Genomic DNA, 13,036 nt, shown 5'->3' on the forward strand with positions numbered 1-13,036 from the left:
TGGTGTGCCCAAGAGGATGGGGGCGGGAACAGAGGGGAGGGAGGGGGCGGGAACAGAGGGGAGGGAGGGGCGGGAACAGAGGGGAGGGAGGGGCGGGAACAGAGGGGAGGGAGGGGCGGGAACAGAGGGGAGGGAGGGGGCGGGAACAGAGGGGGGGAGGGGCGGGAACAGAGGGGAGGGAGGGGACGGGAACAGAGGGGAGGGAGGGGGCGGAAACAGAGGGGAGGGAGGGGGCGGAAACAGAGGGGAGGGAGGGGGCGGAAACAGAGGGGAGGGAGGGGGCGGAAACAGAGGGGAGGGAGGGGGCGGAAACAGAGGGGAGGGAGGGGGCGGGAACAGAGGGGAGGGAGGGGGCGGGAACAGAGGGGAGGGGTGCAGGTAGGGATGTGAGGGGCCACAGTCGGCTTCTGTTGGGAGTATTTTATACTTTGCCGATTCGCCTTTTAGCATTACCTAGAATGCCTGGGAGATGTGACATATTAATCACTTCACACGCTGCCGTTCTGTCCAGCGTCTCGGGTCGCACGCGGCCTGTAACATATAGAATATCACAATGAAATAATGTTATTCCCCATGTCCGGCCTCCCATATATTACCCCGGTCTTCCATACAACGCCTACATTTCACACTCTGCCTGTAACACATAAGGGCTCACGTCCCCGTGTGCCGCTCCTCCGTATAGATCTATGTAACCATTTGCTTAAATATTAATAAAAATACAATCTGTTTTATGGATTTTGTGCGACTACAAAAAGAGAAAAAAAATTACAATACATAGAGGATTTACAATAGGCAGTTAAATTTTTTTTTATATATTTTTTGGAGTTTTTTTTTTCATTTTTTTTTTTTATGTCCTTGGGTGGGCTGCATTGAAGATCCCCAAAGTCTCGAGGCAGAAGGCTGTGTATTTTCTAGGAAGGACCTAAGAAAGTGTTAGACTTTTACACAGTAACTACAAGTGGCACTTTTTTCACCATATTTTGTACACGTCACATGATCATCTGAACATTACATTTAAAAAATAGATCTGAGTGAAAATTTTTCGGACATTCGCACGCACGCACACACACAGGACGAGCTGGTTAAAGAAGCAGCCACAGACGCCAATCTGTAGTGCTTGATTGTAGTTAATCATCCGTCATGTAAAAGCAGCTCATAGTTCAAGCAAAGATTGGAGTTAATCCGTACGGGTTGGGGGAGGGGAGGGTAAAAAGTCATAAAGTTCTGTTGTCTTTTTTTTTTTTTTTCTTTAACAGTAGCGTCTTCTAAGCGAACACTGTGATTGGTTAAAACCTTCTCAAAATCTCAGTTTCTGTGCAAAAAAAGGAATAAAAAAAAAATATTTCACAAAACTGCAAGCTAGTAAACTGGTTTTAATATAAATAGTTCACATTTTGACCAATTTTTTTTTTTTCTCTTTTTCGGAAGCCTTTGGAAGAAAAAAAAAATGTCCCGAGTCCATAACGTGCACTGTGACTTTTATGTTGTTCTGGAACAGGCTGCCAGTAGGGGGCAGGCTCGCTCCCGGGTAGGTGAGGTCATTATGCGCCCGTGGAATGTTCTACTGCGGTAGGTGCAGGTGGAGTATAATGGAGCTGGATTTCCACGTAGGTATCATGCTGTGAGAGCAGGGGGCTTCAGAGACAGTCATGGAACTTCCGGAAGCCGATGACCGCTCCGCTGCCATTTGCGTCTGGAGAGAGATTACCGCGCCAAAGTGGTTTCTGGCCGCTCGCGTCATCTGTTTGCTGGAAAATAGTTTGGGTCCAGGTAGTTGTAACTGGCGCCATGCGGCATGCAGTAATCTCGGTCTAGGAATGTCTCTGCCTTGTACACCGGCTCCAGGTGATGATCCTCCTTGTGGGTTTGGGTTTCGTATAAACTACAAAAAAGCAACAGGAATCAATGTATAAAGAAAAAGAAATATATTATAAAAGGTTATATAATTATATTACATATATTATAAGATTTTATATATATATATATATATTATACACACATACATATAATATACACACACATATATATATATATATATATATACACACACACACACACACATATATATATATATGTATATTATACACACATACATATAATATACACACACATATATATATATCTTCCTCTACATCTCTATCTTTTTTTATTTTTTATGATAGTTATAGATCATATAAAAGGCCATCGATTGTTTCTCTAATTTACCCTTTCAGGACCAGAGAATTGTCATTTTATTGTCGTTTTCTTGTCCCCGCCTTCCAAGCACCATGCTAAATATTGTGATATTTTATTAGTTCAGAGTTATGTACATGGTGATACCAAATATGTATATAGACACTTTTGGATGTTGCGCGCCCCCCCCACCACGTAGTTATTTTTGACCACAACATCTAAACATTTAACTGCCGCGATCAGAGCGCTCAGTTATTGAAGGCGGTCAGAAACAGCCGATCGCTGCCGGAGATGGAGCCGACTTGGCTCGCTTGCCCGCTCCTTGCACTCGTCACGACCGCACAACGTAGATTTACATTAGCCGGTTGTGAAGTGGTTAAAGCTCCGTCCAGCCGTGTCTTAGACCTGAATATCAGTAGATGCCATAATGTGCAATCATGGGATTAACAATGGGAACATCTGAACATGTGACCGTGGTGATCTGGATGCATCTGGCACAACACATCGCTTGGTTATGGCTCGCTGCGGTGCATCTGGGTCCGACCGTATTATGGCACTTGCCTTTAAGTTTCCGTGGCTGATAAAGCTAAGTGATTGCAGCTCCGGCATGAACACTCACCAGTCAGAGCACGAGTCGCAGAAATCCACAGACATCTGCTGGGGGCAGTCCTGACAGTGCCACCGAATACCCTGGATTGGTTCTATTCCACAATTATCACACTGCAATAGAAAGAGAAGAAGGGACCACAGATTAGAGCTATATGTACTACTGAGTAACTTTATAGATGCAGCGTTGGCTTATCCGGTACTGATCCCGAGTTACATCCAGAGCTGCAAGCACAATTCTGCTGCTTGTCAAAAGAGAACAGTAAGTTTGTGGTCAGACACCCCCCACACTAAAACCCCTGCCCCCCCCCTCCCCAACACCTTCACTACAGTGGAAGGAGGACAATCAATCACTGTAGTTCTTCCAATGTTATACATCGAAGGATCACTGCATTAGGAGCTCTTACGCAATAACGGCTTGGTCCACCTTTTTGGGTGATCATGGCTTTCAGACATTGTAGAACAGATTCCACAAGGTAGTGGACATCCTCTATACCCATCTCGCCCCGTGCCCGCTGCAGCCGATCCGTTGGTACACATTTAAGTGGAACAGATCTCACAATCGTTTCCAGCAGATGCCAGACAGGTTCCACGGGGTTGCAGTCCGGTGAGTTTGAGCACCGAGGCAGTGTGGAGGATTCATTGTCGTGTTCCTCCAACCACTTCCTAGTCATCCCAGCTCGATGGCACGGAGCGTTGTTGTGTTGAAAGATGGCACTGTGGTCGGGGAAGACTTCCTGAAGATACGGGTGCAGATGGTCAGCTAGCAGCTCCCTGTAGTTTTCACCATTCAACGGTTGTGGCATGATGACCAATGGTTCTAGGCCACAGCAATAAATCGCTCCCCAGACCATGACACCACCGGTGTCACCCATGGGATACGGCTTACTCCAGATGACCTCCTGCCGTGTGTCCAATGTCCTCTGACAATTTTTCTGGTGTCATCAGAGATGTTAACATTGACGTGGGGTCATCAGAATCACCCTTGATGGTCTTTGGCTGTCACCATTCAAGATTTATGGTATGACGACCAATGGTTCTAGGCCATGTCAGGAAAACACTCCCCAGACTACGATACCACAAGCCTGTTGAAGACGCTTGATACTCCGGTTCGGGAACAAATGATAAATGTGACATCACACCAACAACCTGCCCGGTGTCAAAGTCAGTCAACTCACGTTTACCCATGACCGCCAAATGTTGCCTTCTGCTGCGCAGAGGAGAGGTCAGCACATTATCTGATGCAGCCATCATGTGGTACCTCGTTCCTGATCACAAGATGTCACACGCCAGCTGTTCCGAATGCAGCGATCAATCAGTGTTTATTACTATACAGTAATACTAAATACTATAAAAGACAACATTTCCCAGAATGAAGATTGCCGGAGGAAGCCCTGCAGACACTGAACAAGCAGGGAAGAGGGAATACAGCTCTGGAGTATAATAGAGCATAAGGTAAGTAATGAGCAAAAGGCAGTCAATGCAATTAACCTTTCTGGTCCTCCTGAGCGTGCCACTTTGCACACACATTTATAATGTCCTTGTAACGTCACCATCAAAATCCACTTGTGTAAAAACATTCTCTTATTTCCCAGATTAACGTTGGAAACAGCGCCCCCTGGAAGTAAAAATGTCTAAATACGCAAAATACTTTAAAAGGGAATCTGTCAGCTACTTTGTGGCCTATAAAGCTAAGCTTATGGGCTCAAAAAAACCGACCCGCTGATCATGGTAATGTAAGTTTTAACGGCTTTTCCCCACCATTTCCCCGGTGTCAGTGCTGAAGCCGACTGCTGCAGTTCACTTAGTGGCGCACCAAGTAGTCCTCCCAATCCAAGTTTAGAATAAGAGGACCACTCAGCACGCCGCTCAAAGCGCTGACACCCAGGGAATAGCGGAGAAAGCAAGTGGGTCAGGTACTTTGAGCTCATAAGCTTTAAAGGTTCAAAGTAGCTGAGAGTCTCTTTAAGCAACACTTGGGAATTAAGTTTGCTGCTTGCAACATAGGAGACCGGAGCGCAGGATGAAGCTATCGGACAGATCATCCAACTTACTTTGAAGCCAAGGTGCTGCACAAAGCCGCTCTCAGTCTCCATTTCTAGGAGTCGCTGCTTCTTTAATTTCTTAAGTTCAAGTAGTTCTTTATATTCCGCGAGTCCTCGGTAAGAAGGGGGAATCGTCTCCTCATCCTGAGGAAGAGAAGACCGGCATCAATGATGGCAAACTAGAAGTCTCCAGTTGGTGGAAAGCACTGCAGACCATGTGCACATAGATCTTTAAAGGGGTTTTCCCATGACACTTACCCATACCCATAAGGTGGGGGATAGTAACCACACGGGGGATAAATGTTTGACCACTGGGGGTCCAACCGCTGTGCACCCCCCCTTACCCCCAGCGATCCAAAGTGCAGCAGACCTCAAATGCCACATACAAATGGAAAGGAACTTGCATGAATGACCTCTCCATTCAATTCTACGGGATGAAGGAAGATTGCCATGTGCATCAATCTCCACCTCCCATAGGAGTGACTGGAGAAGTAGTCATGTACACCAGTGTTCCCCAACTCCAGTCCTCAGGGACCGCCAACAGGTCATGTTTTCAGGATTTCCTCAGTGTTGCACAGGTGATGTAATTATTGCCGGAGCCTCAGACATTGTCACAGCTGTTCTTGCCATAGGATATCCTGAAAACATGACCTGTTGGTGGTCCCTGAGGACTGGAGTTGGGGACCGCTGATGTACACAACTTCCACTCCATTCACATGGGGCGTTTGGATGTGAGAGTCTCAGGATCACTGGGGTCTGATTAGTTCGATCCCCTGTGATGAGACATTTATTCCCCACCCTGTGAATAGGGTATAAACGTCTTAAAGGATCTGTTCACACATAGCTGAATTGGTGTGGACTTTGCTGCAGCAGAACTTACCCCTTCAATTGAACAGGTGAAATCTAATGAGGTTATCAAATGGCGCAATACATGCTGCGGAGTCTGTTGTGGATGAACCTCAAATTCAGCTAGGTGTGACGTACCCCAATGGGAAAACCCCTATAAGACAGACATGTATATAAAGCCTAAAACCATACAAGTTAGTTACCGAAATGTCCTCGTCGTCCTCGTCAGCAGCAGCATCAAGGTCCCGGCTGTGAAAACTGGAGTGGTCGTCGTCCTCTTCCATAAACACCGGAGGTTCATGGGAAGTCATGAAGGTGGAAGGTTTAAACAGATGCTTGTTGAGAACGTGCTGCCGTTTGCTGGATGCCTGGGGGCACAAGAAGAACACATATAGAACCCGAAGCAGCCGGTAAGAACAGTAGGAGACCTCTGCTATGAAGTGCAGCATAGAACATTCAGCTACACAGTAAGGAATGGTAGCAAGCAGAGCTGCAGGTAATCACTCAGTTGTGCAGACCTTTCGGGCGCTGCTACACTATGCCTGCATCCAACTGAAAAGGACAGTCCTATCCAGCTGGATGCCAGGCTCTGTATGAAGCATCTCCTATGTCAGTAGCATCCTGAAGTGCAAAACAAAACCTGCACATATGTAAATAAGCTGGAAAAGCTCTGGCCTCCTGCCGAAAGACTATAAGCATGAGTGGAGATGACGCCGCTTACCTTCTTAGAATACATGTAGAGGTTCGGGGTCCGTCCTGGCACCGGGATACCAGCTTTGGTCAATTTTATGAAATACTTCTGAACTCGGCTGGCAACCTGTCGACATTAGAGAAACCTGATCAGACATTTCATCTACAGACATCAGACGTGATACGGCGAAGGGTGCGAAGTAACCTCTGCATCGAGGAGTTCCTACCCCTCTGGATAGATCATCAACAGTTGATCGTCCGGGATCCAGAGTGGCGGAGCCCCACCTATCAGCTATTGCCGATCTATCCCAACGATAGGTCATCAAAAGTAAAAGTTCTAAAAAACCCTTATAAGCACAATGTTTAACCCCTTCCAGTCATAAATGTACATCCTGGGTGGGAAGCAGGTCCCGCAAATGGACATACATATATGTCCTATGGATGGTGCGAGCCCAGAAGCTGAGTATGTGCCATGCACTGCGGGAGCCGACTGCGAGCCAACCTCCTGCTAGAACAGCGAAGGGGATGGGGGGGGGGAGATAAGTGAGAACTCTGATCCCTGTTAACCCCTCACATGCTGCAATCAATGTTGATTACAGCATGTAAAAGGTTCACAGAGGAGGGGTTTCCTCTGACGTTATTGGCCCTTCACCATGTATTTGCAGAGAGAAAACTGACGTATAATTACTTCTCTGCGTCTGCCAGGATCCAGCACTGCTGCCCCGCTGCGGTCCAGGTGATTGTTGTGACAGATAATGTCACAAGTAATCAGGCCACCGCTAGACGAATGACAGGCTTTCGTGTTCCCAAACTTTTGGTATCATGGCCCTCAGTCATTTCCATTTTTCCTTACACGCCAAATTAAAATCTGTGCACAAAAATGCCCGCACTATACAGAATGTGGGGAACAGGGGGGCCCCTATGTCTTGTCCTGGGAGGATTATCATCCTGCAGATACGACCATTTGGCATGACCAGTCTTCAGGTCCTAATTAGGAAAAGTAAAGGAGTGGCAAATTGATTTTTTAATTTACGCGAAAAACCGTGATACAGGAGATGATTTTTTTCTCAGAAACCATAGAGCCTAGGGAAATTATTTTTTGCCCACACATTACCTTAAGGTCGTGGAGGCGTACTAAGCAGGCCTTGAGAAATTTATTGTTCAACAGCGATAAGCCGCAACTTCATTATTAACCTCCCCTCTCTTTGTATATAACTAAGGAGAATCTACCTCGCCTCTATGCGTGTATACTGAGGAGAATCTACCTCGCCTCTATGCGTGTATACTGAGGAGAATCTACCTCGCCTCTATGCGTGTATACTGAGGAGAATCTACCTCGCCTCTATGCGTGTATACTGAGGAGAATCTACCTCGCCTCTATGCGTGTATACTGAGGAGAATCTACCTCGCCTCTATGCGTGTATACTGAGGAGAATCTACCTCGCCTCTATGCGTGTATACTGAGGAGAATCTACCTCGCCTCTATGCGTGTATACTGAGGAGAATCTACCTCGCCTCTATGCGTGTATACTGAGGAGAATCTACCTCGCCTCTGTGCGTGTATACTGAGGAGAATCTACCTCGCCTCTGTGCGTGTATACTGAGGAGAATCTACCTCAGCTCTGTGCGTATATACTGAGGAGAATCTACCTCATCTCTATGTATATATACTGAGGAGAATCTACCTCATCTCTATGTATATATACTGAGGAGAATCTACCTCATCTCTATGTATATATACTGAGGAGAATCTACCTCATCTCTATGTATATATACTGAGGAGAATCTACCTCATCTCTATGTATATATACTGAGGAGAATCTACCTCATCTCTATGTATATATACTGAGGAGAATCTACCTCATCTCTATGTATATATACTGAGGAGAATCTACCTCATCTCTATGTATATATACTGAGGAGAATCTACCTCATCTCTATGTGTATATACTGAGGAGAATCTACCTCCCCTCTATGTATATATACTGAGGAGAATCTACCTCATCTCTATGTATATATGCTGAGGAGAATCTACCTCCCCTCTATGTATATATACAGAGGAGAATCTGCCTCATCTTTATGTATATACACTGAGAAGAATCACCTCAACATGGCGTTTCCTGGGTAACGTGAAGAATCATGCAAAATGGTGAACACATTTTACTCCTTTGTTCCTCTGAAGTGACCCCAACTTCATAACATTCACAATGCCAACAACAGGTAAACACCTCTGCAGAGTCGGGTATATCAGCTAGTGTAAGTACAGGTCACCTGCTTGGCGGTCCGGTTTCCTAACTCGTCCGCAATCTTTTGCCACCTCTTCGACTCAATCTCTTCTGGTGGAAACTTCAAGAGAAGCTGCTCCAGTTTTTTCTAAATGGATAAAACTCGTTAGAACACAAGAGGCGCCACCGAGACCAACCCTTATTGTAGCTCAACCACACAGCTCCAGGGAACGTTCCGGAAACTGATGCCGTGACCAGGATGTAAGGAGCTGGGGGGAAAGCAGGTCCCAGAAACGGACATATATGAGCTGGTAACCACTAGTGGTGACTTCGGGGGGGAAAACAATCTTGTTCTAGAAATGGGCATTGGTCCACCTCACCATTCAGCACAGCCTGCATTATACTCAAGAGCTTCAATCACAATTCTGCTGACTTCAGAGCTCAAATCTCCCAGCGTGAATTGCTGTCTCGATGTCTGAACAGAGCTTATTAAGATTTTGATTCTGGGAAGCCTCATGATTACACTGTAAAGTACAGGAGCTCAAACTTACATCAGCTAGGATATAACCTCACCAGCAGTATAGTGAGTGCAGCTCTGGAGTATAATACAGGATGTAACTTAGGATCAGTACAGGATAAGTAACTTGCATAGTAACAGTGTGTAAGACTGAAAAAAAAAAAAAATAATAATACATACGCCCATCCAGTTCAGCCCATTACTCAGTCATGCTGATTCAAAGGAAGGCAAAAAAAAAAACCCTCCTATACATCATCCCGTAATGTGGGCTTTAAACAGGATTTTACAAAAAGACAAACCCTCTCCCTTTCCAGCTTTTGTGATTCCTTCTGAACAGACTGTAACCCTGTAAGTTCACCACCCAGTCACAGCTTTCGTCCGGCCAGGTCTCCGTTATTCCCACTATGTTGTAGTTTTCCTCAGACGTTATTACTTCTAGGTAGTCTACTTTATTGGTCAGACTTCTACCATTAGTCACCATACAGTTTGCAATGTTTTGGTTATTTTTTATATTGGGTGTATCCAGTTCTAACTCCTCCCACTGCTCCACCCACATTTCCCTTACTTAATCGCAGGTCACTGTCTACACTGTCTTCCCCTCTATCTCTCAGGTTACCCCCACCCTCTCTCCCTAGTCTAAACACTCCTACAACCTTCTAGCCATCTTCGCCCCCCAGCATAGCTGCCTCCACCCCATTGAGATGCCGCCCATTTCTACAGCAGAGCCTGTAGCCAACAACAAAGTCAGCCAAGTTATCCAGAGACTCGAAGCTCTCCTTCCTAATAGACATGTATGTATGTATGTATGTATGTATGTATGTATGTATGTACGTACGTACGTACGTACGTACACACACACACAATTCTGGAGGTTGTTGCCGTAACTTTATATTCTAGTTCCCTGTAATCGTTTTTAACCCCTTAATGCTCCAGGGCGTACATTTACATCATGAAGATTTGGGGTTTGAATTGAGAGGGCTTAGGGGTCGATCCTGCTTCAAACAAGGCATTGCCTACAGCTGACACCTGCCTGCAACAGTTTCCCTCACCATGGGGGGTCCCAGCAGTCAGATATTCTGTGATCTTAGATGGGCCCCCCAAATAAGAAAAGATTTGACTGCTCTCACACACATATTACAGTATGCCGTGTGTTACCTGCTCCTCTATAGTCCACAACTGATTGAAGGTCCCGGGTTTGGAGTCCAGACATAACCGACCTCTTATCTGTGGGACAACACAACAATGTAGTTAATAAGGCCATATCATCAGCTGCTCACAGGGGTCTCAGAAGCTGCAGCTGTGGGGGCTCCCAGGATAAAGAAGTCAGATACAGATTCACAGCACAGTACGGTTCACCTGCTCTGCTGACATCTAGTGGCCAATATGAAAACTACAGTGCCTCATATATCTGAAAATATGAATAAGCACAATGAGGAGATCTAGTTCGATACACAACGAGGCCGCGATTCAAAAGCTGGAACTTATTTTGCAGGGCGAGTTGCATTTCTTAAATGTACTGAATTTTTTTTTACCAAGATTTTCTTTTATTTTTTTATTTGCCTTGCTTATTTTAGGCTTTTTTTCACCACTTTTAACTTTTATTCCTCTTTTTGAAAGGGGAGAAAGGGTGAACAAAAACTAGCAATTCTGGCATTTTTAAAAAATACTTTTTCTGTACACTGTTCACATAGTGGGAAAAAGAACATGATGTATAGTTTGGTTTCCGACCGGGGACGCTGTGAGAAGTCGCCCCTTCACCCCGCATGCGGCTTCAATTCACAGGCTGCAGTCTTTGCTCCTTAAGCAGAAACAGAAGCCGAGCGTGCAGCGCTGATAATGTAATTATAGATGAAGCGCAGCACTAGTGTAACACTGCGATGGACAGACATCAGAATCATGCAAGCTAGTCTGATGTTAATCTGCATGTATGCCCATGTTGCATCCATCAGTGCGTCACGTGTGTCCGCTTTATATGTCCATCCATGTCACTTTTTTTTTTTTTTTAAATCGCAAAAAAAACAAAAAACAACTGGAGTCCAATTTCTTCCCCAGCATTGCCATCTGCAAGCAATATTGGGTGAAGGCATGTCTCCTGTGTCCAAACTAGTAGAACAGGGATGTTTGTTGGAATGACCTGCTATTTATTTCACGGGGGTAGGAAGGGGTTAAAAATACTTCAGATTTAAAAAAAGTAATAATGAACGGATCCCTTTAAGTCTGCTTTACATGCTTCATTACACGCACAGTAAACCCTGAACACTACGCTGCTGCACCCCCACCGCTCACCTGTAAGCTCCACCCCCACCGCTCACCTGTAAGCTCCACCCCCACCGCTCACCTGTAAGCTCCACCCCAACCGCTCACCTGTAAGCTGCTCGCAGAGTTTTCTTGACTGTCGCTCTGGGGTAGCACAGAGTAAGATGACGGTTCTCCTTCCTTGTCTCCGGCTCTCTGAGGATTGGCGTGTAACCCAACTGTAACACCAAACGACAGGGGAAATTACTACGGCTGGCAGAGCATGCTGGGAGTTATAGTTCTGCAGCAGGTGGAGAGCGACAGGTTAGAGGCCACCGCTTTAAAGCGGCTAAAGGGACAGATTCAGACATGGGGGAACTGTCCGGCGGTCGGTGACTGAACACCACAGACTATTCACCTTTATCAAAGATTAGCTTCACTCTCCTCGAGTTCCTTTTTCTATTTCTGAACTCTCTTTCGAAGTTCCCGAGGGTGGTCGTGTACTGGTCCCAAGCGATCTCTGGTAACTGGACGATCCTCTGGGGGCGAGGAATCCCGACATCCATCTGAGAGAATATAAGAGCAGGTACGTCATTTAAAGGGGTCTTTCCAGGATATAAATGTAACCCTTATCCAACCACTAGGATTCCTGCTCCCCCCCCCCCCCCCCACCGTATGAACAGGGTGGGGGTCAAGCATTTGCACTGCCTCTCTGTTCACCTCTATGGGACTGCCAGAGATTGCCAAGTGCTGTGCTTCTTTCCAGCAGTCTCATAGAGATGACTGGTGCGGAAACAATCATAGGCATGCTGGGAGTTGCAGTGCCACCACCGTGGCTAAAATCATGGTAAAGGTGCATTCACACGTGCCGGTGGGTTTTGGTGCGAATTTTCACGCAAATCTACTGCAGATTTCACCCTTTTAATTGAAGGGGGCGGAGTCTGTGGGGGATCTGCATCAAAATCGGCACCGCTGGGGTGGTATTCCATCCGAAATCCGCTACATGTCAATGTACCCTAATAAATGACTTATGGTGACACAATTTGCTTCTCGACGCATCACAATAAATGTCCGGTATCTCATGATGGAGACGTGTACAGACATAGCAGCGCTGCAAGGATTTACTGTCTCCTGTGCATCCTCTGCCTCGTCCTCCAGACAGGCTGGTATCCATGCATTCTCATCACCATGGTGATATCAATTACCATAGTAACCAGCAGGAAGAAGAAATTCTCTAATTAGTCCTAAACAATTCGGAAAAGTGAACAATAGTCATGAAAATAATCCAAGCCCATCTCAAAGGGGCGTCTTAAAGGGGCAGTACCATCCTATGACGTGGCTGCAGGAAGGGGTGCTTTACCCAGCCCCGTAATCAGGCAAGAACATTAGTATGACATTTTTGTCTTTACCCAAACTTTGTGCCGTGTAAAGATGCCTCCGCTGACCCAGGATAGGTCATCAATACCTGATCAGCTGGGATCTGCCGCTCGGGACCCCGACCGATCAGCTGTGCTGGTGTATGCCGGTCAGCGGACCCCGGCCGATCAGCTGTGCGGGTGTATGCCGGTCAGCGGACCCCGGCCGATCAGCTGTGCGGGTGTATGCCGGTCAGCGGACCCCGGCCGATCAGCTGTGCGGGTGTATGCCGGTCAGCGGACCCCGGCCGATCAGCTGTGCGGGTGTATGCCGGTCAGCGGACC

At 46.4% G+C, this 13,036-nt stretch overlaps 1 protein-coding gene across 3 annotated transcripts in view; it reads right to left on the minus strand.

Moving 5' to 3' along the window:
• Positions 1 to 320: 320 nt before the first annotated feature.
• Positions 321 to 13,036, minus strand: part of ZZZ3 (zinc finger ZZ-type containing 3) — a 65,672-nt gene continuing 52,956 nt past the window's right edge. For all 3 annotated transcript variants that reach the window (XM_066597810.1, XM_066597809.1, XM_066597811.1), the window contains exons 4-12: positions 11,755 to 11,902; positions 11,466 to 11,575; positions 10,257 to 10,325; positions 8,631 to 8,732; positions 6,391 to 6,486; positions 5,873 to 6,037; positions 4,833 to 4,967; positions 2,792 to 2,892; positions 321 to 1,882 (exon numbers count right to left, since the gene is read on the minus strand). In XM_066597810.1, coding sequence (XP_066453907.1) covers positions 1,738 to 1,882; positions 2,792 to 2,892; positions 4,833 to 4,967; positions 5,873 to 6,037; positions 6,391 to 6,486; positions 8,631 to 8,732; positions 10,257 to 10,325; positions 11,466 to 11,575; positions 11,755 to 11,902 — 1,071 coding nt within the window. In that variant the 3' untranslated portion in view covers positions 321 to 1,737. The remainder of the gene's footprint in view (positions 1,883 to 2,791; positions 2,893 to 4,832; positions 4,968 to 5,872; positions 6,038 to 6,390; positions 6,487 to 8,630; positions 8,733 to 10,256; positions 10,326 to 11,465; positions 11,576 to 11,754; positions 11,903 to 13,036) is intronic.

This window comes from Eleutherodactylus coqui, chromosome 3 (assembly GCF_035609145.1).
Source record: "Eleutherodactylus coqui strain aEleCoq1 chromosome 3, aEleCoq1.hap1, whole genome shotgun sequence".
NCBI classification, from domain to species: Eukaryota; Metazoa; Chordata; class Amphibia; order Anura; family Eleutherodactylidae; genus Eleutherodactylus; species Eleutherodactylus coqui.